Source organism: Eptesicus fuscus, chromosome 3 (assembly GCF_027574615.1).
Source record: "Eptesicus fuscus isolate TK198812 chromosome 3, DD_ASM_mEF_20220401, whole genome shotgun sequence".
Taxonomy (NCBI): domain Eukaryota; kingdom Metazoa; phylum Chordata; class Mammalia; order Chiroptera; family Vespertilionidae; genus Eptesicus; species Eptesicus fuscus.
In genome coordinates, this window is record NC_072475.1 from 29,047,778 (window position 1) to 29,070,437 (window position 22,660).

The window sequence follows — 22,660 nt, forward strand, 5'->3', positions numbered from 1 at the left end:
TTATGAATTTGAGGTAGGGCAAGTCAGAAAACTAGGCTGAGGAAGTGGGTTAGGACAGTGGTCGGCAAACTCATTAGTCAACAGAGCCAAATATCAACAGTACAACGATTGAAATTCCTTTTGTGAGCCAAATTTTTTAAACTTAAACTTCTTCTAACGCCACTTCTTCAAAATAGACTCGTCCAGGCCGTGGTATTTTGGGGAAGGGCCACTCTCAAGGGGCCAAAGAGCCGCATGTGGCTCGTGAGCCGCAGTTTGCCAACCACAGGGTTAGGAGATGTCTCCAATACATGGGTGGAAAGAGGGCTAACCAGAGAGAATACCTCTAGGGAAAACCTGAAGAACACAGATATTTTAAGGAGAGCATAAGAGAAACCTGCAAAAAACAAAGTCAAAAACAAAAGAACGAGAAAGAGTAGCCTGGATGGTAAGAAGAAAAGTAGAAACAGATAGCATGATGGAAGACAAAAGATGATTTGGGAATAGAAATTGACCTCACTTTTTTTTAAATGGTTGTGCAACATGCCATGGTATGGTTGTACCACAGGTTAATGCAAGAACTAAAAACAAAACAAAAAACTCAAAGCCGTTAAATGATGTCAAATCCTACAGAACAAACTCCTTCAGTTGAGTGGGGAGGGAGGAACTCCATCAACCTCAAAGGAGCACTGTGGGTTACAGTGGTCTTATTAACACACTCCTGGTTCTATGACATTCAGTGTCAGTAATTTTTCTTTATAAATCGAGTCATTGTGACTTGCATGTGGCCAGGTCATACTCTTACTCCTAGATCTTTTTTGATCACTCTTACAGCTATCCAGTCATTATATTTGTACTAATGTAGCTTTTTTTGTGCTGCCCTGTACTTGCCCCTAATAAACGTGCCTCCCCCGCTTCTGATTAGATTACTGGTACCAAGTCCTTTGACTTATTGGTTGCACCAGAAGTCACAGATTAATTGGCAAGATAAATACAAGTGACAATTTATTTCTGCTCATCTCATTAATGTAGATTAACTCTGGCTGATTAGTTCTCTTCCAAACATTAGCTAAAATGGCCCTATAACTTGTGCCATCGTAAGTAGTATGGTTTGTGATTATTGCTTCTTAGTGGGGATACATATGACAGGGTTTTGTTGCTGTTTATTATGTGTGTGTGCATGCACACATGACACTCATATGTTTCTCTGTTTCTTTTTTCTTCCCCAGAACTAACTCAAATAAAAATTCTTAGCTTTTTCTTTAGGATAGAGGAAGGGAAAAATCACACACCAATTAAGTAGAGGAAGAGATACAGAATATAACAGGTTAGGCATTGTATAATTCATTAATGTATATTGGTTCCACTTAAATTTTTCCTTTTAGGAAAAAGAATGTTTAAAATAAAAAACTATTAAAAACTCACATACCTTAAAAGATTGATCACTTTCTTTTTATAGTTTTATTGACTTTTACCAAGTTTCAATGTTTCAAATAATTAAATACTGCAACTGGGACATTAAAAATACAAACTAATTTACCAAAATAATTGTATTTTGAATATTATGTACAATATTATACATTTTACATTACATAAAGGGTTTTTATACATAAAGGTAAAATTTGATTTATGATTATTGAAAATCCAAAATACAGCTGAACAAACATTCCTATGCATATATACGCAATCACTCAATTGGGACAATCAGAACCATACATGAGTGTGGTTACTAAAAAAGAAATTTACATTCATACAACAGTAGAAATTGAAATGTTTTTTATTATTATTATTACAAAACCACACACATGAATTATATAACCTGATTTTATATATCTAAAAATCTTTATGCTTAAGATTGAAATGTTTCTATCCCAAGGGAATTTTTATTTTTAACTTCTTTATTTTAAGGAATTTTTATAACTTATCATTAAAATGCCTCTCTGTGGGCATGATGGAGACCCAACCTCAGCGAGCAGAAAAGTCATCAGGGTCTATCCTACCACCATGTGTACCTCACCATGTAGTTTTTAAAAAATAATCCTATTCAATTATACATTTTGGTATGCCTTTATAAATACTTGTCATCAGAGAGTACTTACTGAGGCATAGAGCTTACAGGGGAAATATCTATTACTGTAGGGAACTAGATAATGAAACAAGAATTTTGCTAGGTCGCTGTGGAAAAATAATAGAATGGGTGCTCATGTAGAAAACACTACCCATCCACAGTCAATTAGTTATTAAACAACATGTCAGTCCTTCAAAAAGGTTACTACACTAAGGTGCCATACCTTGTTTGAATACTGAAATATCTAAGTCCAGAACACTGTCAGATGAATTTAGTACTACCTCACTTTTAAATTTAATTCATTTCAAGAAGAAGGGCTGTGATTTTAAGTAAAGCCAAATATTTTTCTAACTGATGTGACAAGTCTGGGAAACAATGTCACTCTGTACATGAATCTTATCCCAGCAACACAGATGCGTGAAAAGTCTATCAGATTATATATATACACTAGAACCTCGAAAAGGGAGCAGTTAGTAAACGGGCTATTCTCCATAAATTCCGAACAGCGTTTTTTTTGCAGTATTTCTTATTTTGAAATCCTGTATTTTATCAAAGGCAAACAATGTATAACACCTGGAAACTAGAAGATAGAAAAGTAACAAGTTGAAGCATATACAAAATCGATGTCCTTTCCAACATCACATAATCATTGGGGGGAAAAAAAGAGATTCAGAGCCTAAATTTCTCTTTCTTGCTTGGGTTTAGCTTGAATATAAAAGAAGCTCTAACCTAGGTTATTAAAATATATTTATATAAATGTATTTGCATTTCTAATATAAAAGTTTAAAAAAAGTCTAAATTCTTAGTTTTTGTAATTAAATATCCTAGAGTTCAGTAGGCAGGTTTATTTCTGAGCAGCTTGTAAGGAATCTGTCCGCTGAGTGCTGTCTGAGAAATTGGGGGGCGGGGGGCAGCTACATTTCAGCTCTTTGCTGTGATTTCTCAGCACCAGCTGCCCCGTCCTCCTCCTCCTCCTCCTCTTCCTCATAGTGTTCCTCTCGGCCTTTGGGGTGGTTGTCATCTCGAACTTCTTGTTCCTCTCCATCATTGTTTTTCTCATCAGCCTTAAAATTAAAAGAAACAAACAACACCTAAGAGATAGGGCACAGAGTAAGTGAGATAAATAATTCCCTCTTTAAAAACAAAAGGTGATGCCCTAGCCGGTTTGGCTCAGTGGATAGAGCATCAGCCTGCAGACTGTAGGGTCTGGGTTCAATTCTGGTCAAGGGCATGTACCTTGTTTGCAGGCTCCATCCCCGCCCAGGTCAGGGCATGTAACAGGAAGCAACCAATCGATGTGTCTCTCTCACATCAATGTTTCTCTCTCTGTGTCTCTCCCCCTCCCTTCCACTCTGTCTAAAAATCAATGGGAAAAATATCCTTAGATGAGGATTAATAAATAAATTTAAAAATTATGAGAAGTTACTCATTTTTGGAAGAAAGAAATAAGTGAAGAAAAATGTTCCAAGAAGCAACAGTGCTACAGTCTTTCTTAATCTTCATATTGTCACAAATTTTCCTGGGTCCAGGTTAGCCTGTTAAACTCTGTGGCACCTTAGATGTACTGACTGGTATCTATCCAACTATATATAGAGGTATCTCCTACACATGCGCAAACATGCGCAATAGAAATACACATCCTAAACGTACATTTTCATCGTTTTCACCATACGTCTCTTCAGCATTATGTTCCAATTCTCTTTTTTTCTCTTCAGTCAAATCTTCCTGAACCTAAAACAAATCAAAGATACTCGGTGATGCTTTTATCATTTAAGCACTTGAAACAACACATTATAATTTCTAAAGAGTTCATTTAAAGAGCAGCAACAAAATTAAACTAAAACTAAATTTGAAAAAAAGGTAAGTCAAAGATTTGATTTGTCTATTACCTATGAAGAAGTGGATAATACAGCTACTATAAAAATAATCTTACTCAACTGTCTTCTGTACCTAGATGCATACCTGGCTCACTGCAATTGCTTAATAAATGCTGTTGAATGAATGAATAAATGAATCAATGCAAAAATATCTGCTCTGCAAAGGCAAAGAAAACAGACCTTATGACTTACATATAAGATAAGAGAAAAATTTCTATAATTAAGAACAAATTTTTCTGTCTAAAATATCTAGAACACAGAACACAATAATTTCAATTTTTTCATAAAATAGCTATTAAACTGCCTCAAATCCCTATATCTCTTCAGTGTTCTACCATGACACTTATGTTTTAAATAATTTTCTATTATGTATACTATCACTACTATGTCATGTCATTGATCCCAATTATTTTTTCAAAATGCACATCAAAGAAATCATCCAAATATTTTTGCTAAATAATATCTATTTTAGTGATCACATTCCACAAAATATAGGAGTTAGAAATATCTTAGAAAATATTTTCTAACTTAACTGTTTCGAAAACCATGTGTATGCCAAAAGGTATGAATCATTTGAATACATTTCAAAAAATTGCTGATCATCCATTAAACATCATGTTCTGTCCTGGTACCAAAACAAAACCCATTCTCTCCAAGGACAGTGTTATAGAGTGAGTCTTCTAGAATAACACATAAAATGACCCGATTTTTAAAAAATATTTCTTTTGGTGCAGAGGGGGGAAGTGTTAACTTTGCACTCGCTTGCTTTTTTCTCGATTCCTGCTACCGATGCTAACCGTGTCGAGTCACACTCGACATCTGAGTGCAAAAGGTTAAAAATCCCAGAAATGGGCAAGGGAAGGAAGTAGGCAGGTGTTCTAATTAAGGAGCAAGAAGATAAGGGCTGTCCCAAGGTGCTTAGCCCAGGTGCAACAGGAATAAAGCCCACCCTACCAGGCAAGCTTTGGAGTGAACCTGGTCTGTTAGGAGCCTACAAAGATGACCCTTCAAGGATGCCCTAGACAGAGTTCAGCCTTCATGGACCTTTCTTACCAGCCTAACACCATCTGGATTCACACTGGCACAAAATAAATTCATTATGGGGACAGAGGCATAGAACATCTTTTACAGTCACATGTCTTGGTGGGGTGAGCTAGATACACGTTGCACCAGCAGGCTCTAGCTGTGGTCCCTGACATTGTTCTGCCCTTAGTCACAGAACCTCATTAACAACATTCCCCAGGACAATGGGATGAAAACGATGAAGCACTTATTTCAGATTACATTAAGGTCTCACTAATTGAAACATCGTTAAATTGCTAAAATGTCCTGGTCAATTTCAGTGATTAGATATATGTCTTCTATAGCCATAATAATGAAAATATACTAGTGAAAAATAACATGGCTTAGTTGGGACTGGGAGGAAACTACACTATGGTGGAAAGAATATGTAAATCAGGGTGGGCACACTTTTTCTGTAAAGGTCCAGATAGTAAATATTCAGCTTTCTCGGCCATACCGTGTAGCAACTACCCAGCTCCACCACTGGAGTGCAGAGGCAGCCTCTGACAATAAGCAAATAAAAAATCATGGCTGTGTTCCCCTAAGACCTCATTTACAAAACAGGCTGAGGCCAGTAGTTTGCCAACCCCTAACACAGACTGTGGAGTCAGACAAACCTGGACAAAAACCTTGTTTCCGAAACTCTCCTGGCTGTATAAACAACGAGGCCATTTGTTTTTATTATAAAAATTTTCAAGCACACGCAAAGAAAGTTTCATGAACTCTTAATAGTCATCAGCAAGTTTCAAAAATCATCTCAACGTTGCCACACCTGCATCACCTATTGCTTTTCTTTATTTTGTGATGAATTATTCTTCAACGTTTTTAGACATCATATAATTTCACCCCTACACATCTCAGTATATATATATCTCTAAAAACAATGGACTTTTCTTATATAACCATAATGCCTTTAAAACACCTGCTAGCCCGTTTGGCTCAGTGGATAGTGTCGGCTTGTGGACTGAAGAGTCCCGGGTTTGATTACGGTCAAGATGTGTCTCTCTTACATCGATCTTTCTCTGTATCTCTCCCCCTCCCTTCCACTTTCTCTAAAAATCAATGGAAAAATATCCTCACCTGATAAACAACCCTTCCCCCCCATAAATGAGTGTATGGTATCATCTAGTGTCTAGTCATTACTTACATCTTCCTGATTGTCTTACAAATGTCTATTAACAGTTGGTTTGTTCTAGTCATCATCCAAACAAAGGCCTCAGGTCACTTAGATGCTGTTCCTCTCTTTTTTCCTCAATGAATCAATGTTACTGATTCGTTGTTCTATAGAAAGACCCATTTTCTGGACTTACTTGCTTTTTTAAGGCAATACTTAACTCATTCCTTTAGCCCTGACATTTCTTATAAAAGCAAGTTAGCTTAAGGCTTGGATGAATTCAGACTCAATTTGCAAAGCAAGGGTTTTTCAAAGGGATGCTGTAGAATTCCTATTTGCATCACATCGGGAGGTACATAATGTCTGTCCCACTTTCAGTGCGGCTAAGATTGTTCAGTGAGCCCGATGGTGACAGCCTGATCCCTTCATGGTAAAATTCCAGGACTTCCATTCATCTAGTGATATCAACCATTGATGATTAGTCTTAAATCAATTGTTTTAATTAGGGCTTACAGAAATGGTGACTTTATAATTCTATCATTCATTCTGTATTCACTGACTTCTATAAAGAAGAACTTGACCATATCAATTTTAGTTACCTGCGTAATTGCATGCTGTATATACTTAATTATGGCAGCCTTAAAAGCAGACCTCAGTGTGTTCTAATCATGGTTCTAACAATAACAAACTGTGTGACCTTCAATATTTTAGCTACCCTCTCTGCAACTCAAATTTCTTATCTGTAAAATGAAAAGGTTGGATAAAATCTTTGTCATTTTTGTGTGTGGGGGGGGGGGGGGGGGAAGGGAAGTCATGGATCCTTTTAAGACTTTGGTAAGAAAGTTGTTAGCAAATGGGTATAGATACACATCATTTTGCACAGGAGTTTCAGACTTCCCACAGTCTACCTGCTACCATCTGTCCTAGGACTGTGGCTCTAAATAGTGTGCCGCTGAATCAGCAGCAGCCGGGGGCTCGTGTACAACTCTGCCTTCTAGGGTGTACCATAGATAAGATCAAAATCTCCAAGAGTAAGGTCTAACCAAGTATTTGTATTTTTCACACACTCTCCAAGGTGATTCTTAGCCACAGCAAAGACTAAGAGCCACTCGTTCGAGTGACATGAATACTGGCTAGAATGTCTCCGGCTAGAATGATAAACACCCTTTTTATGAGTCTTTCTTCTCTTCTCTTGAGATGTTGTAGAAATGTAGGCTGTTTACCAGATGTCAATATAATATGAGGAGGGAAGTACGGAATGAAATTAGTCTTTAATTTAGGGAGCCCACAAATGAAAATGTTCTAATTTTTCAGATTTATAGATATACCCTATTATCCTAGTAATATATTCTTCATGTTTGGGGCATAATTAATTCAAATTCATCTTAGAGGCATTACTGAAAAAGAAAAAAAAAATGATATAGAGTTTCTAATTTTAAAATATGCTTAGACTAATAACCATTAGTCTAAATCAATGAATCTAGTTCAGAAGCCAAATGTTAGTACTTTTTTACATGTAGACACACCAATTATGTCTTCCACATTAGGCCCTCTTTAGCATCCTGTTAAAGCTGATGCAAACGTTTTGTTAGAGATTTCCCAACGCTGCTCCTCATTCCTCATTTTTGTTCACTGAACTCTGGTGTTTTAAGCCTTTTAGAAATGATCCCTATGTGATGTGGCAAAATTTAATCAATAGCCAAAACAAACAGGTCGAGTGCCCTGGCCAGTGGGGCTCAGTTGGTTGGGTGTTGTTCTGTGAACCAAAAGGTGGCTGGTTCCATTCTTGGGTGGAGGCCTTGATCCCTGGTAGGAGGCGTGTGGGAGTCAGCTGATCGATGTTTCTCTCTCTCTCCCTTTCTAAAAATCAATTTTAAAAAAACTTTTTAAAACATTAAACATTTTTAAAAAGCAAGTCTACAGAGTCTGAAGTGGGTTTTGGTTAGCTACGCTGACCCTATCCCTGGATGTATTAACACCTTTCTTTGACACATCAAAGATGTAATGGGATGAGCAAGGAATCAGAAGGCTGAACTGTAAGTAGTTGAGAATGCTAGGATCCAAACAGGTGGATGGAATGTGACCGAGGAAAGGCCTTCAGCAATGTCAGCCACAGTGATGGGCACCACTGCTTGCTGAGTATACTCAACAGAAGCCTTTCTGCCGGATGGGCAGCTTCTTGATGTGGTGGCTCACAGCCCACCATTGACGGCGCCACATAACCTTGTGCTTACACTCTTGTGAGTGTTCAGATCAATCCATTCCCAGTTACATTGGGGAAACTGAGCACTCAGAGTGTCAAGCAGTCATTCAACCTACTTTATTTTTTTGAGCACTTAATTTTAAAGCACCCAGAGTATGTTTTTGGGTAATGTCATAATTTGTCGTTTCTCATAAATAGATTTAAAAAAATCTGGGAAGTAAGCAACAAGAGGATGGGATCACCATGTAAATGTCTTCCACTTAATCCTAAACAATAAACAATGAATTCTGTCAATAACCATCATTTTTCTGTCTTTGAAGGGTGACTGACACGGCTGCATTCAGACAAAAGAAGGCGGGAACGGTGCAAATTTCCTAAAATCACACTGGTTTGGGGTTCTCTACTCTCAGAGGTCAAGGCACAAATCTGACATAGACTGCACCTCTGAACAGGTATTGCCCTAGCAAGATGCACTTCCTCCGGAAGGAGGAATCCCACGAGAGCAGTGAGCCGCACATCCCAGGGGTCGGTGGGGCAGCTAGGAGACCCTGAGGCTAGATGGTGACAACAGCAAAGTACACTACCCAGTGTCCTATGGTTTCCCTTGTGCCCCACAAACAGTGTCACATACACAGTCACTTATAAGCAACACAACATGCATTCTCCCATTCTGCAGTCCTCTTTATTTTTCTCACTTTGCTCCTGCCTGCTGAGATCTTTGTCTCTGACTGTTACTCGTCCTTGACTGGTATTGGGGAACCACTGTTCTCTGCCCCCCCTCAAGGGAAGAACAGTGACCAACTGGAGGAGGTGATAGATCCAATAATCATCAGCTCAGGAACCACGAGGAAAAGACAACACAGCCTGGACAAGGGACGCTCAAGGGCAGGGAGGAAAGTTACCCAGGGAAGAAGAAAGGCACACTGGGCTTCCTCAGAGTTCACGAGGCAACATCCTAAAGGAGAGGGTGTGGCAACCTGGAGCCTAGGCAACAGCGGGTTAGAAAGTGGGGATGCAGATGCCAAACACAGGAGACCTGGGCAAGGAACTGGCCAATGAGAAGCAGGGCCTGGCTCGGTGCAGAGAGGAAAAGGGCGCTGGCAGCTCTGCACCCAGAAGAAAGAGTCTGGGCCTGAGGGAGGGGCTGCCGAGGGTGAGGCACTGACCTCTGCCTGGTCCCCCTCCTCCCCCCTCCCCCGCCTCCTTGTGTCTGTCAGTCTTCTCTTTCTAACCTTGATCCTTCTTGGATCACAGGATTCTCTCTCCACCTTAACTGACATAATATAGAAGCAAAAAATCATCACCAAATACTGATTAAAATTTTATGTTTACCCTCTGAATTTTTTTTAAAAAGCCAAGGTGAATTGCTTCTCTTTTAATCCCTCAAAGATTCCAGGAATATGCCATAATGAAATAAAGTAATATTAGTCTAGACATCCTGTTACAAGAGAAGTCCAGATAGTATCTATCTTGCCAAATGCCTTAATATTCAAGGCTGCGAGTTTCTTTAATGCTCTTTTCTGATAAGACACATCAGGAGGAACAGCAGGGTGAGAAAAGAGAAAATGAAAAGATCAAGCCAGTTCGAGTGCATGTGACTAGAGATGTATGTTGCCAACAGCTATAAAGAGCGACATCCTTTTGTTTTCTTGGCATAAGCCCAAATTTCAGCATTAGCTCTAAAAGCTGACAAATGGAACAAACATGACAAAGTAGACTTAGTCAAGGGAACTGTGTATGTGAGGGCAGCAGCACAGGTGTTCTGAGCAGGGTTTCGGGGGTAATAACTGTGCACTGAGGGCAGCAGGACAGATGTTCTGAGCAGGGTCTCGGGGGTAACTGTGCACTGAGGGCAGCAGGACAGATGTTCTGAGCAGGGTCTCAGGGGTAACTGAGCACTGAGGGCAGCAGGACAGGTGTTCTGAGCAGGGTCTCAGGGGTAACTGTGCACTGAGGGCAGCAGGACAGATGTTCTGAGCAGGGTCTCAGGGGTAACTGTGCACTGAGGGCAGCAGGACAGATGTTCTGAGCAGGGTCTCAGGGATAACTGTGCACTGAGAACAGCAGGACAGATGTTCTGAGCAGGGTCTCAGGGATAACTGTGCACTGAGGGCAGCAGGACAGATGATCTGAGCAGGGTCTCGGGGGTAACTGTGCACTGAGGGCAGCAGGACAGATGTTCTGAGCAGGGTCTCAGGGGTAATAACTGTGCACTGAGGGCAGCAGGACAGATGTTCTGAGCAGGGTCTCAGGGGTAACTGTGCACTGAGAACAGCAGGACAGATGTTCTGAGCAGGGTCTCAGGGGTAACTGTGCACTGAGGGCAGCAGGACAGATGTTCTGAGCAGGGTCTCAGGGGTAATAACTGTGCACTGAGGGCAGCAGGACAGATGTTCTGAGCAGGGTCTCAGGGGTAATAACTGTGCACTGAGGGCAGCAGGACAGATGTTCTGAGCAGGGTCTCGGGGGTAATAACTGTGCACTGAGGGCAGCAGGACAGATGTTCTGAGCAGGGTCTCAGGGGTAATAACTGTGCACTGAGGATGTTCTGAGCAGGGTCTCAGGGGTAACTGTGCACTGAGGGCAGCAGGACAGATGTTCTGAGCAGGGTCTCAGGGCTAATAACTGTGCACTGAGAACAGCAGGACAGATGTTCTGAGCAGGGTCTCGGGGGTAACTGTGCACTGAGAACAGCAGGACAGATGTTCTGAGCAGGGTCTCAGGGGTAACTGTGCACTGAGGGCAGCAGGACAGATGTTCTGAGCAGGGTCTCAGGGGTAACTGTGCACTGAGGGCAGCAGGACAGATGTTCTGAGCAGGGTCTCGGGGGTAACTGTGCACTGAGAGCAGCAGGACAGATGTTCTGAGCAGGGTTTCAGGGTAACTGTGCAGTGAGGGCAGCAGCACAGGTGTTCTCAGCACGTCCATGGGTGGGGTTGGGGGAATGGGTTGTTCAGGCTGCCACTTGTCCATCCTCTCATCTCCTTTCGGCCAAAGCCACACAGTAGCTAGGCACCTGGCTGAGAGACACCTTCACTGGTCCAGGGAGAGACTGAACATGGGGCTTTGGCCTCCTCCCTACCATGTTCCCAAGTACAGAGCGTCAGGTGTCCAGACAGTGAAGTGCTGGGACAAAGCGGTTACAACCAGCAGCACTCAGCAGTCACTTACACAAATGTGGCCCCACGATGCTCTAAACCTGACAAGAATATGCCAGAAATTTACAATAAAAAAGCAAACTGAAATGAATGGTGAAGAATTTCTACCCAAATGCATTTTACTCAACTGAGTTCCTTACATAATTTTCCTTTTCTTTACTGTAAAATGTAATTAAGATACCGAATTCTTGGGAGGGAAAAAGCTAAAAGGAGAGCCCGAGCCCATACATTTATTGTAAATACCTGCAGGGTGTGAAGCCTATTCCGACAGACCCTATGGGGCACCCAGGTAGCAGGCAGTATGCAATGTCTATAGAGAAAGCTGCGGGGTTCGTGCAGACTCCCTCCTCAGTGTGCGGAACACTGCTCTTCTCTTTCATGAGGGACAGATACAGCAGGAAATAACCTTACAGAGACCAACTATACCCAAGTCCACTGTTCCTGGAAGGCCAGATGTCTTCTTGAGAACCAGGTAGAAGGGATTCTATTCTCCTGCTATCGTTACCTTCTAACCAGTGTGTCCACTGCCATGGGCCATTTCCTCTTGAAACCCCCTTTCTTATCCTGCCCAAGTCTTTCCATAAACATTTCTGGAAAAAGGCGTATCAAAACCAATGCTGCTGAGGTTTGGTGAGGGTGAGTGCAGTCAGTCCCCTGCATTCCGCCTTCCTACCTCCTCCTCGCCCTCCTCCTGGTACTGCTCGTCCACATTATCCTCCTGCTGATCTGGATTTCCCGCCATCTGTGACACAAAGGGGAGGCTCGGGTCACTGAAAGTCAGGGATGTGCTTTACGATACTCTGGGACAAAGAACAAGCACGCTGCCATGAACAGCGGGCTTTCCCTGCATCAGTGGCCAGGAAATAATGAGTAATCGTTCCCAACACAAAGCCCAGGCCATCCGTCACCCCCTCTCTCTGAGTGCAGACACATCATTTCATACAGCGGCCTGAAAACCAGCCAAAGAGACGAACCTTCTGTCAACATAGGTCATGACTCATCTGTTGCATAAACGAGCCATTTATTCAAATACCCAGGAGCCACCCCCCCCCCAGAACGGCCTCTGCTTACCACCAAATGCTCCTCCATTTCCGCGTTCCCTTGCTTTTGATGCCTTTGCTTTTGCTCTTCATTTTCATCTGGCAGATTTTCTTCTCTCGCTTGCTCGGCCTCCTCAAATTCGTCTTCGCCTTGATTGTTAGGGTCATCCGCGGGGTTGATGTCCTCCACAGCTGCCCTCTGTAAAATTTTAATGAAAAGCAACCTCCACTTCAAAACCCGGGATCAAGTTTAATTTCATTTGAAAGGCCACACGCGGGCAGAAAATGAAATGGTCCTTCAGAGGGTTGCTCAGATCTAACCGTGCCAAGACACACAAGTACACACCCCACCGTCAGAAGATACAACTCCCGCGTTGTCTGTCAGAGGCTGAGGAATCAGAATGAAATATGATTGGCACTTCTCTTCTCTAAGGGATTCCAAATGGGTCCTCAACACTTTACTATCACAAGTAATGGGAGCATCACAAAATAGACACCAGAAAAACAGTCAATAAAAACCAAAAGACCAAGTAGGAGAAATAATTAACAGGGAAGGTTTAGATGGGCAAATGGTGATTTCATTCACTGGTGTGCTGATTTTGATACAGACAAGCTTTCCTTCAAAGCAACTTTGTCCAGGTAAGTGGGTGAGAAAGCAGCTGAAGAGAAAGAAAGCCCACACCGGAAAGGACCCAAGAAGAGGCTACAAAGAAGGCAGGAAGAGGGCTAATTCAAAAGTAAATGATCACCTCTATTATGATCAAAGGGATCAACCAATGAATGTGTGTGCATATATGCATAACCCATGGACACAGACAATCGTGTGGTAAAGGCCTGGGGTGGGGGGTAGGGGCAGGCTGGAAGAGGTCAATGAGGAAAAAAAGGGGATATCTGTCATACTTTCAACAATAAAGATTTTTTAAAATATACATATATATATATATTTTTTTAAAAAGTCAATGATCAGTTTCCAGTACAGATGACATTTCTTTACAACGAACACTGTCAGGATCCTGAGAGACGTTGCACTGGCCAGAGACAGGACAATGAGAACCGAGCTAAGCCATCCTTGGCAACATGTTTTGAAAACTATCTCCCCCAACCCACCCTGCCTCCCAAGTAGTTCTCAGTTCCTGTGTTCAACAAACTGCCTTCATATTACCAACTTTAACATTATCTCGGTTTTCCACTTAAGTTCCCAAAGCGCCTTTCAAAATAATACACGGCCTCATAAAGGTTCCGATTTTAGAGCCTGAGCTGGGCAGAAAGGCGGTGCGTGCGCGGCTTCCCCATCACTCCAGTGTCATCAATTGGACACTTGACTGAAGCAGCAAATGCTCTGGAGACGGAGGTGCCTCACAGGAGGATTTCCTCTCTAGTGGCGTTCTCCAGACAGACTCGACTTCAATCCACTTCAGAGCCCTGGGCATGCTGGAGAGCTCACTGCAGTCTCCGCTGCACTGTCATCGGTATATCCCAGCTATGCACTTCATTCAAGTGCAAATGACACTCGTCTTGGGAAGAGAGAGACCGAGAGATCACCGCCTGCACACTACACCCCAGGTACTCCACCATCTCTTGTCATATGGGTTTCTTTTTGTGCATGATCAATAATTCATGTGGAAACAGAAAAAAATGTCACACATTCTCTTCAGAAAAAAATAGCAAACCTTTTGCAAAAGTTAATAAAAAATACACACTAGCTCCAACTCTGCTCAAGTAATGAGTAAGGTTGAGCAGGCCTGGTTGTTATCCATAATAATAAAATCGTAATGTGCTAATTAGACCAAGACGTCCTTCCAGATGACCTTCCGGATGAAGCCAGGCTGAGAGGGAAGACTGGGTCCCAGGTGCCAGAGGGAAGCAGGTGCCAGCAGCCGGGGGAAGGAAGGCCTACTCTTGCACGAATTTCGTGCATTGGGCCTCTAGGATCCTAATAAAATAACTAGATGATCAATTACACCTCCCTAAAGATGGAAAAAGGCGAAGGAATTAAGAAGTACAAATTGATAGTTACAGAAGAGTAGTGGGGATGTAAAGTACAGCATGGGGAAGATAGTCACTAATATTGTAATAACTATGTATCGTGTCAGATGGGTACTGGATTTATCAGGGTGATCACTTCATACGTTATGTAAATGTCTAATCACTATGTTGTACACCTGAAACTAATATAATATTGTGTGTCAAATGCAATTGTAAGAAAATCATTAAAGAAAAAAAATAAATGAAATAGGTAAGACAAAAAGAGGGACAATCAGGCTAACAATTTCTAATTCAAAGAAGGCACGGTGGAGAAGAGAGGCGAATGTTTCCTGTGTGTTCCCCAGATCAAACAAACTGATGACAACAGAGCAAAAGACTGTAAGTCACCAAAGCACTCAACATCCTCCGGATGCCACTGACTGGATACTCCGCCCCTCCCTTCCCCCTCATCCCTCTCAGGCACACTCTCGGCTTTTGCACACTCACTCCCTTGCTCGTTCACATTCCAGCTCTCTCAGACTCTCCCGCTCTCTCAGACTCTCTGCTCTCTCCAGCTCCTGCTCTTTCCTGAAAATACTTCAGGGCTAGGGTTTCCTGGGGCATTCTTTCAAAATGCTAATTCCAGGGCTGGCAGGCAAATGTGTTTTGCCATCTCTCCGTGCAAGTCGAGTGTGAAAGCCATTTCCACCACGGTGGCTTTAGGCAGCCATCAGGGGGAGGACGCTCTCGACGATAATCAAGGAGGCATGGGGAGCCTTTTTTCAACCTACGGGGTCAATATAAACAGGGCCCATGGGACAGCACAGACTAAATTTTATAAACACGGTGGTTGGTTTCCTAGCAAAAGAGGACAGGAGAGCTACAGTAAGTTGCCAAAAGCACTGACACATAAGCACAAGAACACGCCCCTCCAGCATTTGTTCTCTGTACTCACAGGCAAGGCCAAGGCCCCAGACAACAACCCAGCTGAACTGCAGTCTTGGTCCTCTCTTGGTAAACGCAGTATAGCACCACGGTACTTGCGCAACGTTTTTCACTTCTCGAATCACACCTGCTTATCCATGTATTTATGAAAATGGTCACTGACATACATATCACCCTAGCAGATGCTCCCCAAGCTCAATGATAGCTCATTTCCTTTCTCTGGTTCCCTCTCCAGCTCCCACACTTGACTTTTCCCCCTATCTTTCCAGATTACCACATCTTTCAATGCCTTTCAATTTTGCTTTTTATTTTATATATTTTTAAATTTTCATTTATTCATCAGGGAAAGAATCCTTTGGTGTTTTCCCAGAGCAAACTTTAACCCATTTTCATCACACACAGCCCCTCCATGGTGTACAGTTAACAACTTTGCTCTATCGTATGATGCAAGCTGCCCTCCTCCTGTGCTGATGGAATAACAGGTGTATCTGGAGCCAGAGGCTGGGCGTGCGGCAAACCTGCCAGCTCCCTTTCTGCCTGGGAGTTTCCAAGAGTCACGCCCAGAAGAGAGGACACTTACGTCTGCCTCAGAGTCTGGGTCCGCTTCCTGGAGGCCCTGTCCTCGGGGCGCGTGGCCGTTCCCTGGGTCCTCCTCTGCCTCATCTTGGTGCTGGTTGTCTCTCTCATAGGCTGGCAAATCAAAGGAACTGACATGAGCCAAGACGAATCAGACAGGATGCTTTCCTTTCACTAAACAAAAGCCACCAGGAGGCTTTTCCAGAGACCATTTCACCCAATCTCTTCCTCCTGTGAGTTTAATTCAAAGTAAGGGGTACTTCTCACTGGCTTGGCTCAGTGGATGAGCATCGACCTATGAACCTATGATGGTTCGATTTCCGGTCAGGGCACATGCCCAGGTTATGGGTTCGATCCCGTGTGGGGCGTGCAGGAGGCAGCCGAGCAATGATTCTCTCTCATCACTGATGTTTCTATCTCTTCTCTCTCTCCCTTCCTCTCTGAAATAAAAAAAATATATATTTAAAAAAAACACACAAAGTAAGACGTACTTCCCAGCTTTTCCGAATAACGCCATGTCTTTTTCCCAGACTGTGTGTCTAAGCAGATCAGGTGGGTGAGTGGCACCATTCTAAGTCTCTGAAACAAATATTTATAACAGAAACTGCAATTTCTCACCCCCATTCCCATTCCATTTTGCAAAACAAATCAATAATCAAAACTCTCTCAAAGAAAGCCCAGTCAACTGGACATTGCTAAAATTACCAACTAATTTTTGGTTAATATCAGGGGAAATGTCAAGGTACCAAAAGTAGAAATTGACACTGTTTCAGGAAGTAAAGGAAAACACAACCCATGTGTGGAACGAAAAAACAAACACTTCCCATCCTGTGCTTTCTGACACCACACCATAACACAGATACATCCACATTATCCTCACAGACATTTACTTGCTGCTTTGGAAGAAAATGTTTTGATAAAGAGAATTTAGATTAGAGCACAAAGAGAACAAATAAGTTTTCTATTTATTTACTAGAGGCCCAGTGCATGAAAATTCATGCACTGGAGGGGGGTCGGTCTCTCAGCCCGGCCTGCCCCCTCTCACAGTCCTGGAGTCCTCAGGGGCGGGAGGCAACCCGGAGATCAGAGGAAGGTGATGCCCCCATCACACCTCTGCTGTTGCCACTGCCGGCAGCGCTAGCCTCAGCCGGCCCTTGTTACCTGAGCCTTGGGTGGCCCTGGGAAGCTGGACAGCCGCCATCCGAGGCTTGCCTGTGCCTTGGGCCGATCCTGAGCAGCTGGGGGGCTGAGGGGACTGGGGGGACTCCAGAGGCAGACACGCCTGAGGGTGGGCCCGGCCTTGCCATGTGCCTGCTGCCCAGGCGGGGCTGAGGGGACTGGGCGCTGCCATATTGTGGCTGTGGGTGCCATCATCTTTGAGGGCATGGCAGTCAATTTGTATATTCTCTCCTTATTGGCTGTGGGTGCCGCCATCTTTGAGGGTGTGAAAGTCAATTAGCATATTCCATCTTTATTAGATAGGATTTTTTTAAATTGATTTCAGAGAGGAAGGGAGAGAAAGAGAGACAGAAACATCAATGATGAGAGAGAATCACTGACCGGCTGCCTCCTGCACGCCCCCTACTAGGGATTGAGCCTGCAACCCACGCATGTGCCCTTGACTAGAACTGAACCCAGGACCCTTCAGTCTGCAGGCTGACGCTCTGTCCACTGAGCCAAACCAGCTAGGGCACAAGTAACTTTTTAAGTAAGCTATGAGAGGAAAGGTTAAGAATACAAAGAGTATTTGACCTATATAGGAAATAAAGATGCAGGATAATTTACCATCAGGTGTCAAGTGCACCCAAGGACTCATTAAATAAACAAGTGAACAAACCATTCTCTAGTCTTACTGATAATAGAACAAAAAAAAAGCTTAAAGTGCTGACATAAGGAAAACAATTTCCTGACTATAAGGGCTATAAACTATGAGAACAGGCTATAGAGGGAGTTTGGGTAATCACCTTCCTTTAGACTTTAGAAAGAATACATATCTAAGTGTTAGTGTTGTCAGAGAGAGAGTTACTTTCCAGTTCTATTGTCAGGGAGAGCAATATTGGATAAATTACATACTAGGGGCACACTATAAAGGAAAGCTACTATTGACTTAATTTTTGAAAACTTTTCAGGCCATGATCCAAAAGCCTCCAAGGTAAGGAGAAAATGAAGACGTTTCTCAGAGCATAATGGTCTTATGATAATGTGTCAGAAATAACTATTTAGTGTACAAAAGCTCAAAGTACTATTTATTTCCCACTCTAAAATGTTGCAGAGGAAGCGGTATCTTGGGCAATTTTGGCTACTAATGTGCACTGTTTGGAAGGATTAAGAAAAACTCAGGAAGGATTACGAAAAATACAGGAAGGATTAAAAAAAAGATACACGGAACACAAGTCTCCTTTGCATGTACTCAGAGATGCACAGAACTCTGAGTTGATATGTATTACCAAGCGCTTTTATTAAAACATTCATCATCTAAGAAGTCTTACCACCTCCTTCTTCTTCTTGGATGCCCTGGTCCTCTGCTCCCTGAACAATATCATTATCCATAGCATCATAATGAGCTTGCTGCCTGCAAGGGCACAAACATTATGAACTCAGCAACACAAATTAAGTAGCACAGTTTGACTTAAGTCATTTATCTTTAAGCACAGTAATAAACTAATTTTTCAACTTTTTAAAGAAGCCATACAAATTTCTTTAAAAAGCTTATGCAATTAGGTTTAATAAAGATGCCAGATATACTTTCAGAGGATACCTTAAAAAAGCTAAACTACCTTTCAAATGATAAAATAAATCTGGCACAAAACCTGCCAGATTATTCTGAGACCTAAACTGTCATCTTTAAGCAGAAAACAAAATGTTAGTTACTTTTAAAATTAAATATTTGGAATTTAATTCTGCCTCAGCTACAGGAGCAATAGGAGCCCCTCAAGTGCACGGATAACAAATGCACGAAGCTGTTTTCAATCTGCTTCTGAAAACCAGAGGAGGGCTTATCCACACCCATCGGAAGCTACCGTAGCTGCTCGGGGCGCTGCGGCCGCCCCTCCTCGTGCCGGGCCTGCCTCTGCCGGGCCATCTCTTGGGCCAGAAGCTGCTGCTGCTGCTGTTGCTGCCTCAGCAAATGTCCCTGCAGCCTCTGCTGGTGCAGGGCCTCCTGGTGCTGTCTCAGCCTCTGGGCCTCCTCTGCGCGCCTCACCGCCAGCCTCTGCTGTTCCAGCTGCTCCTCATACGGAGATCGGAATTTGGTAACGGGCTCTGCTGAAGGATGCACCTGGGGAAAACGAGTTGGAGTTGAGCAAAAGCCGTCAGGTCCTCTGAATTCTCCCTTCATTTGTTTCTCATGACAAACTCAGGAGGCAGGTTGGTGCCTTAATACCGCTCTGTCAGGTGAACAGTGACTACACATGACATCCAAGGTCACTCTCAGCGCCAGAACTCCTATTTCCCAACTCCCTGTGAGTCACCCTTGGCTTCTTAGCCACTGCTCCGCCCGATTTACTGACATTAAGGCCAGTTTTCAGCGTGCTCCCTCTCAAATGGGAGAGGACAACCAGGAGAAACCAGTGTTGAACCTTAATTAAACTTATGTTCAAAGGCTCTGCTATACGCGGAAACTTGGCGACCTCACACTAATTGGGGCAATTTGTGAGCTTGAGGCTAAAGACCTAGGGATGCTAATTAACTCTAGCAATGTCTATACCAATCACAGGCTAAGCAGCAGCCAAAGAGTGAAATTTCAGATTGGGATGCAAGAGCAGAGAACCAATTTTATTCCAAGAAACAAAGAATGGGTGAGAAGACAGTACCTTCTGATCAAAGCAACAAGGCAGGCAGGGATCCTTAAACTCTACTCCCACTGAAGGCTCCACCTCTCTCCTCCATCCCCAAGGATACCATACACAGAGGGGAACTGCTTTGCAAGCAAGCCACAAAGGACACCAAACTGGGAGCGTTCTTGTGGCTAAGTTGGCAGCATCACCAGAGCCCAGCCACAGAGGCTGGCACGCCTACTCAGCCCAACGTCTCCAGCAGCCTGAAGTCTTGGAAAGTTCAAGGCCAAGCCCGCTTCAGTTAGAAATCAAAGGTGGTTGGTGTCTAGCTAAGGCCAGGTAGCCTATTGCTGAGGATCAGCTCAAACAGCGGAAGAAAGGTACCGTACCTAGCTGCATCCAGTGTTGCTTTAAAGTTCGTTTAAAGTACTATTTATACAAATAATGAATGATGTGTCTAAATCTCACTTATGGGAGAGGGGAGTGGGAGTCTGAGCTGAGGTTAAAGATGCTCACCTAGTGGAGTATCCTTAAGTGATCAGCGTTTTGATAACTTAAGGTGAATGGGCTAAAGCCAGCATACACCCGGGAGTAGGTGAGCAGGGAGAAGAGACCTTTGATCACAGAAAATCAAGATGACCACAGGACCTGAGCACATACTGGGAAGGTGCCCAGGCAGGTGCTCATCTCTGAGGCTCTGTCAAAGGGACATGAGCACATGCCTCCTGTACTGTGGACACACAGCACAGACACAGACCAGCCGCTCTCTCTTTTCTCCAAAGAGTTTTCTTAGGTATGTAAGTAGCTCTGCTTTAACATTACAAAGGAAAAGTTAAGTATGTGCATATAACACTGGGTAAAGTCACATTTTTATTTTAGAGACTGCCATATATGGAAGCTTTTTTCTTTAAAATCAAAGCCACGCCCCCATCCCAGGCAGGGAAACCGAATGGGAGCCCACCTGCAGTGGAGGCGCTCCTACCTCAGCTCCTACCTCAGCATGTGCGTGCCCTTCCCTGCCATCCTCTCTCTGTTCCCGCTGTTCCTTCCACTCCCGGTCCTGCTCCTCTGGCGATGGGTCGTGTTCCTCCTCCAGACGTTCCGCCTGCCCCACCTGCTCCATCGCCTCCTCCTCCAGGGCCTTTCTCTGTTCCTCTTCCACCTGGTGCCCCTCGGGCTCTCTGGCTTCCGCCTGTGGCTGGTTGAGCTCTGCTGCCTGAAGTTCGGCCTCCTTCTGAGTGGGAGGATCATGTTTTGTTTCCTCTGTTCTTCCAGCCACGGCTCCATGATTCTGCCACGCATCACTGTTTCGAGACACCTAGGCCAAGCACAACCCTGCCTTTAAAACTATGTCTATGGGGTTACAGCATGGGCACAGTCCTGGAGTCTAGACGTATAGAGTCCTGACTCAAAAGAATGGCTGCAGTGAACTCTTCTCACTGCGTAAGCTCACTTATAAAATAGAGAGAGCAGAAGCAAACTTCATCTGGGGAAGAACAGAGCAGATAACCTGAAAGTACAGTCTGTCAGTGACCGCATCTCAGCGGCAATCTAGCCTCCGTTTTCCCTTAAAATAAAAAGGGAAAAAAAACCAAACACCTTCAGCCCTGACTGGCTTGGCTCAATGGACAGAGTGTAGGCCTGCGGATTGAAGGGTCCCAGGTTCGATTCTGGTCAAGGGCATGTACCTTGATTGCGGGCACAACCCCAGTGGGGGTGTGCAGGAGGCAACTGATAGATGTTTCTCTCTCATCAACATTTCTAACTCTCTGTCCCTCTCCCTTCCTCTCTGTAAAAAAATCAATAAAATATACATATATATTAAAAAAAAAAAACACCTTAAAGGAATGAAACGTTGTCGTACTTCTCTTCCATGTAAATTTTGTCTTAAGTAAGGATTTCAAAAGAAAGGATAAGATCAAGCAGAGGATGAGTTGGGTTTATTTGGTATTAGCTAATAAAAAAAGAGAATGCCTTTACTCATGGGCATCCATGTTAGCTAAAAACAGTGCCCATTACACCAGAAACAATATAGCCCTTTTTAATGTATTAAGTGGTATTTCTTTGTAAATCAGAGGAAGGCTTTTGTATTTTGCACTGTTAATACAGAAAACTCTGAGTTAACAACAACAAGTCTAAATAGCACCCCTCTTCTAAAAGGAATTTATTTAAATCTGTTTTCCCTGCAAGTTTCAGAAATTTCTGTATGACCTTCATTACTTAGAGCAGAGGGCAAAACGGAGATGATGTAACATCAATACGAGCATCTGTCACTCCTCTCCCCACCTCTTTCTTCACCAGAAAAAATAACTTCTCTGGTGAGATTGCTCTCCCATGATTGAAATAAATGTGAAGGCTTCTTCATAAAGTAGCAGGAATATAAGTGGAAAACTGGGTTGCATAAATAACTAAACAAACCTGGGAGAAAAGTCCTTTCTTGGATATCTGAGGACAACATTTGGAGACGTACATTTTACCAACACATCTGACAAGGGTGATGTACTACTGCCCCAGTTTTATTTCTCTAAAGAACACTACGTGCTCTCAAACACTTAGTCATCTATCTCCGCACTACCCCTGTGAGAAAGGTTTGGGCAGAAAACAGCTATCTTCAACCCACAGGTGGGAACACGGAAGCTCTGAGTTGTTAAAAAATTCATCTGACAGACTTCGAGCCAAACTAGGGTCGAGAATAAAACCGATTCCCAAGCCAGGGATCTGGTCGTGTTTTCATAAATTAGTAGTAACCTGAGACGCAGACAGAGAACAAGGGTCCAGGAGGACACAGGGACTGCAGACCCATCACTCAATTACTCCTCTACGATGGGAACGCGGGCGAGCCTTCTCAAACACTCACTGTTAACAGCTTGGTCGGGGGAAAGATCACCACCCTGTCC

The 22,660-nt window shown here is 43.3% G+C and overlaps 1 protein-coding gene across 7 annotated transcripts in view; it reads right to left on the reverse strand.

Annotated features, from left to right (window-relative positions):
* Window positions 1-1,417: 1,417 nt before the first annotated feature.
* The window catches only part of GOLIM4 (golgi integral membrane protein 4), a 75,884-nt gene continuing 54,641 nt past the window's right edge, over window positions 1,418-22,660 (reverse strand). For 2 of the 7 annotated variants that reach the window (XM_028146558.2, XM_008142263.3), the window contains 8 exons: window positions 20,758-21,081; window positions 19,008-19,264; window positions 18,480-18,559; window positions 15,992-16,101; window positions 12,533-12,700; window positions 12,135-12,203; window positions 3,698-3,778; window positions 1,418-3,111 (listed from right to left, as the gene is read on the reverse strand). In XM_028146558.2, coding sequence (XP_028002359.2) covers window positions 2,962-3,111; window positions 3,698-3,778; window positions 12,135-12,203; window positions 12,533-12,700; window positions 15,992-16,101; window positions 18,480-18,559; window positions 19,008-19,264; window positions 20,758-21,081 — 1,239 coding nt within the window. In that variant the 3' untranslated portion in view covers window positions 1,418-2,961. Of the gene's footprint in view, window positions 3,112-3,697; window positions 3,779-12,134; window positions 12,204-12,532; window positions 12,701-14,281; window positions 14,469-15,991; window positions 16,102-18,476; window positions 18,560-19,007; window positions 19,265-20,745; window positions 21,082-22,660 lie in introns of those variants that run through there. The other 5 variants (XM_054713708.1, XM_054713706.1, XM_028146552.2 and 2 more) reach the window with 4 other exon arrangements.